The sequence below is a fragment of the Thamnophis elegans genome, chromosome 15, assembly GCF_009769535.1.
Source record: "Thamnophis elegans isolate rThaEle1 chromosome 15, rThaEle1.pri, whole genome shotgun sequence".
NCBI lineage: Eukaryota > Metazoa > Chordata > Lepidosauria > Squamata > Colubridae > Thamnophis > Thamnophis elegans.
This window is the reverse complement of record NC_045555.1, coordinates 13,933,353-13,937,962: the sequence shown is the minus strand read 5'-3', so window position 1 is coordinate 13,937,962 and position 4,610 is coordinate 13,933,353. Positions and strand designations below refer to the sequence as shown.

General features: G+C 49.7%; 1 protein-coding gene across 1 annotated transcript; it reads left to right on the top strand.

Moving 5' to 3' along the window:
- Nucleotides 1-684: 684 nt before the first annotated feature.
- Nucleotides 685-1,404, top strand: NEUROG3 (neurogenin 3). Its single transcript, XM_032232227.1, has one exon. It carries the CDS (start codon nt 685-687, stop codon nt 1,402-1,404), a length of 720 nt encoding a protein of 239 aa, XP_032088118.1.
- Nucleotides 1,405-4,610: the final 3,206 nt, after the last annotated feature.

Genomic DNA, 4,610 nt, shown 5'->3' with positions numbered 1-4,610 from the left:
GCGTGGCGAGGGACGGAGGGAGGGGACAACAACCCCCCCCCCCCCACATCTCCATGCCGTCCAGAGGGGGAAATCCCGCACTGGGCCGGAGCGCTGTATATGTATATATAGAGAAGCCCCGCGGCAGGCGTGTGCCCAGCCCGCAGGTGCTACTCCTGCCGTCGGAGAAAAAGGCGCGCTCCTCTCCTCTCCTCTCCTCTCGCCTCCAGCCTGGGCTTCTTTCCTTCGGCGCCGGCTCAGGTAAGCAGAAACACCCGCCGCCACACTGCGGAGATTTTTATTTTATTTTATTTTATTTACTTCGTCAAGCACTTATTAGATAACCCATTTAAGTGTAAACATGATTTGAATACATGAAATGGATGCGAATAAATAGGAGTATTAGCTTCCTTCAATTAAGCTCTTCCCGCGGCGGGCAGCAGAGGCGGGCGAGCGCGCTCTGCTTATGCGCAGAGGCCCCCTTGAGAGAAGCAACCCGACTCCCAAGTGCCGCGGAGAGGGGCGGGGGGGGTCTAAGAGCCGAAGCGGCATCGGGGAAGGGAGGCCTGAGGAGCCTCCGCCTTCCTTGGCGGGTCCTTCTCCTTCCAAAGGGCTCTTTTAGCCGGGTGTATGCGTGTGTGTGCGTGTGTCCCCGGGCAGCACCTCGCCCTTTTCTAACGGCGCCTCCTCCGCCCTCCCCTCAGGATGCCTCCCCAGACGGCCTCTTCGCCAGCCTCGCGGGAGACGAGCGAGGGAGGGACGCCCTCCTGGGCCATCTCGGACGGCGACGAGGACGACGACGACGCCTTCTCCTCCTCCTCTCCCTCGCGCGCCGCCGCCCCCGCTGGCCCGCCAGACTCTCCCGGCGGTCCCGGCCGGCTTGTCCTGGAGGAAGCGGCAGCGGGTGAGCGGTCGGCTCGCGGCGGAGCGCCCTGTGAGGGAGCCGTTCCCTCCAAGGCCAGGGGCCGTCGAGGCCGCGGCAAGAGCAGGAGCGACGGCCACGGGGTGAGCCGAGCCAAGCGGAGCCGCCGCGTGAAGGCCAACGATCGCGAGCGCAACCGGATGCACAACCTGAACTCGGCCCTGGACGCGCTGCGCGGCGTCCTGCCCTCCTTCCCCGACGACGCCAAGCTGACCAAGATCGAGACGCTCCGCTTCGCCCACAACTACATCTGGGCGCTCACCGAGACCCTCCGCCTGGCCGACCAGGGCGCGCTGGCCCGGCCCACCCAGGAGGCCGCTTTCCCGGCGCTGGGCGGCTGCGCGGGCGACCCCCAAGGCCCGGTCGCCTGGCTCTGTCCCTGGGACTCGCCCGGCTCGCAAGAGAGTAGCCTCAGCCCGGGTGACTCTGCGGAGGAGGCGCGCGCTTTCTACCCTCCCTGTCTCAGGCTCCCCAGCCAGGCGGCCTTTCCGGACTTCATCTGAACTCAGCTGCTTTACGCAAGAGATCGAACCGTGGCCAGGATCCCGGGGGACTCTGGTGATTGCTGAGAGCCCAGGACTGCTGCCGAGGAGAGGAGAACTCCTCACTTCAGAGTCTTAGCCTTTGCCTTAAATAGGAAGTAACAGAGTTGGAAGGGATCTTGGAGGTCATCTAGTCCAACCCCCTGCTCACGCAGGAGACCTGTTACTAGAGATTCGAACTGCAGACCTTTCTGATCGACAAGCTGAGTGTCTTAGCCACTGAGCCACCTAGTCAGGCTCAAGTCTTGTCCACTTCCCTGTACTTTCCCCAAGGTCTTTCCTTTCTCTTCCTTTCCCCCCAAGGAAGATTCCAGCACCTCTCACAGGGCTGATTGAAAGAATTAGGATTTAGTGTCAAAGGGATTTGTTCCCTGGGAGTGATTGAACCATAAAACCTGGCTGTCTGATTTGATACATAGAATGCCTGCCTTAACAGGCTGTGGGATTCAGTTCCTTGATTGCTGTTAAAATAATAGAACAGTATTTCTGTAGTATGATTCCACTGCAGCTGAAAACTTTTGGGGTATCCTTAAATTACTCCATGAAGTATGTCCATCTTTTGAGGCTGCTTTTGCCAAGACTTTTGCTAGTGTGCATTCCATACAAATTGATCATTCTGGGGTGTCTTGCGGGAGCAAGAATAGGGTAAAGATAAAAGTTCCCCTTGCACATATGTGCTAATCGTTCCTGACTCTAAGGGACGGTGCTGATCTCTGTTTCAAAGCCGAAGAGCCAGCGCTGTCTGAAGATGTCTCCGTGGTCATGTGGCCGGCATAACTAAACACCAAAGGCACACAGAATGCTGTTATCTTCCCACCAAAGGTGGTTCCTATTTTTCTACTTGCATTTTTACGTGCTTTCGAAGATTGGCAGAAGCTGGGACAAGTAACGGGAGCTCACTCTGTTATGCAGTGCTAGGGATTTGAACTGCCAGACTGCCGACCTTTCTGATCAACAAGCTCAGCATCTTAGCCACTGAAGTCTGCTTTAAACCTAGCTCTTAGACTCCCCAGTAAACTGTGAAATGAAGTTTTGTCACACTTTGCTAATTAAGGTCTTCTAAATGGTTGGAGTACATCTCTCTTGGAAAGGTTGCCTCACTTTATGTTGCTTGCATATGTAGAGCTGTGCAAGCCTTCTCAGGCACACATACTGATGAGTTTAGGGAGACACATTTTGAGATACCGTATTTTTCGGACTATAAGATACACCGGAGTATAAGACGCAGCAAGAGTTTGAAGAGGTAAATTTTAAAAAAAGTTTTTGCACTCTGCAGGCCTTTCAAACCCTCTACATGCCTCATTTTTTATGAAAAACTGGGCATGCAGAAAGTTTGAGAGATCTGCAAAGTGCTCCTGGGGTTGGGGGGTGGGGAATGAGCAAAAAACAGCCCTTTTTTTGCAAAAAAAGGCATGCATAAACTTTGGGAGGCTTGTAGAGTGCTCTTGGGGGCTGGGGGGGGGTCAAAACAGCAAAAAATGACCTGGTTTTCACTCATTTTTGCCCTCCCCAGCCCCCAGGAGCATTTTGCAGGCCTCCCAAACCCTCTGCGTGTCCATTTTTGCGAAAAACAGGATGTGTGGAGCGGGGTTTTGGGAGGCCAAAAGTTCTGTATTCAGTGTATAAGCCGCACCCAGATTTTCACCCTCTTTTGGGGGGAAAAAGGTGCATCTTATACTCTGAAAAATATGGTAACTGTGTAAAGAATCATAACCCTCCCTTTCAATACCTGCCTTTCTCAAGTTAGAGAATCTTTCCATCTTCGAGGAGGGTCTAGGTGATCCAACAGCACTTTTGAAACAATTTGTGTGAACAGCCTGCTAAGAATGTAAGGTGGAAGTGCCACCCATCAATTTAAGGATGCACTTAGTTCTTAACCTTGAAATCCATAGGATTTAAGTCTTGGTTGGGTTGGGCAATGGACCTCCTTTGCTCCCACAATCCAGCAAATGAGCTCTGTGCTGAATGTAGCTCTTTAAAAGTTGCTGAGTTCAGCTCAAAACTGTCTTATACTTCAGGGCTTTGCCACTTTGCCCCGTTGGGAGGAAATGAATTCTGAATATCAAATTTCCATCCTTTATTTTGATAGAAATCCTCTCTGTGTATTGAAGGATGGATAAACCTGCCTTTTTTACGTTATTCTCAAATCACCCAGAGAGTACTTAATTAAGAGCACTTAATATAAATTATGAAGCCGTTTTTTTCCTTTTAACTATTCTGTGAGGGAGCGATGTGCAGTGCAATTTTATACATGCCTACTCAAACCTAATTCCACTTGCATTTAATGAAATTTATTGGGAACCAGTTGGTTCTGAAGTAGGTAGATAGGTAGATTTAAACTGAAGAAAGAGGGAGAGTAGCATTTTTCTTTTGAATGTTGCTTTTCTTAAAGAATACTTAGTTTTTAATGCAGCTGCATGGGAGCAACTAACAGACTTTAGCCTTAAAAAATGGGAAAGTATTTAAATTTTATGGCTGTAAGCAAGAATGGAAATTATTTCCTTGAAGAAGGCAATGGCAAACCACTTCTGTATCGTTGCCAAGAAATTATATGAACCTCTGTGAACAGTCGTCAAAAGTTGAGCTGAGTTTGAGGTGACTTTATCAAATTTATTGGGGACTACAAATAGATGAAAGCCAATTTGCTATAGTTGTTAAGATGCCAGACTAGAAAATGAGGCAGCTGAATTCTAGTTCCATCTTCGATAAAAATCTAGCTGGGTGACCTTGGGCCAGTCACACTTTCAGCCATAGGAAGAAGTCAAGGGTAAACAACTTCTGAAAATTTTGCCAGGAAAATGGCATGGACTTGTAGCCAGGAGTCAAGAATGACTTGGCACAAAGCAATCAGTATATAAGGCTCTTCCATTTCCTGGTGTGTGGGTGTGTGTGTATGTGTGTTATTTGGTTGTCTTTTTCTTTCTATCTTGTCTTCCATCCCTTCCCCATCCCTGTGTAGAGGGAAAGATCACTCTAGAGACTCATGAAAAAAGCACTTCTGGACACTTCGAAAATGAAGCTGTCTCCACTTCTGACTTCAAGGAATGAATAGCTCAGTCCACGGTATAAACAGCGCAATACATTCCTGCGAGAATGAGAAATAACATATGAATAAATTTAAATGAGTGTGTGTTATTCTGGAATAATGACTGTTAAGATGTTTTGAC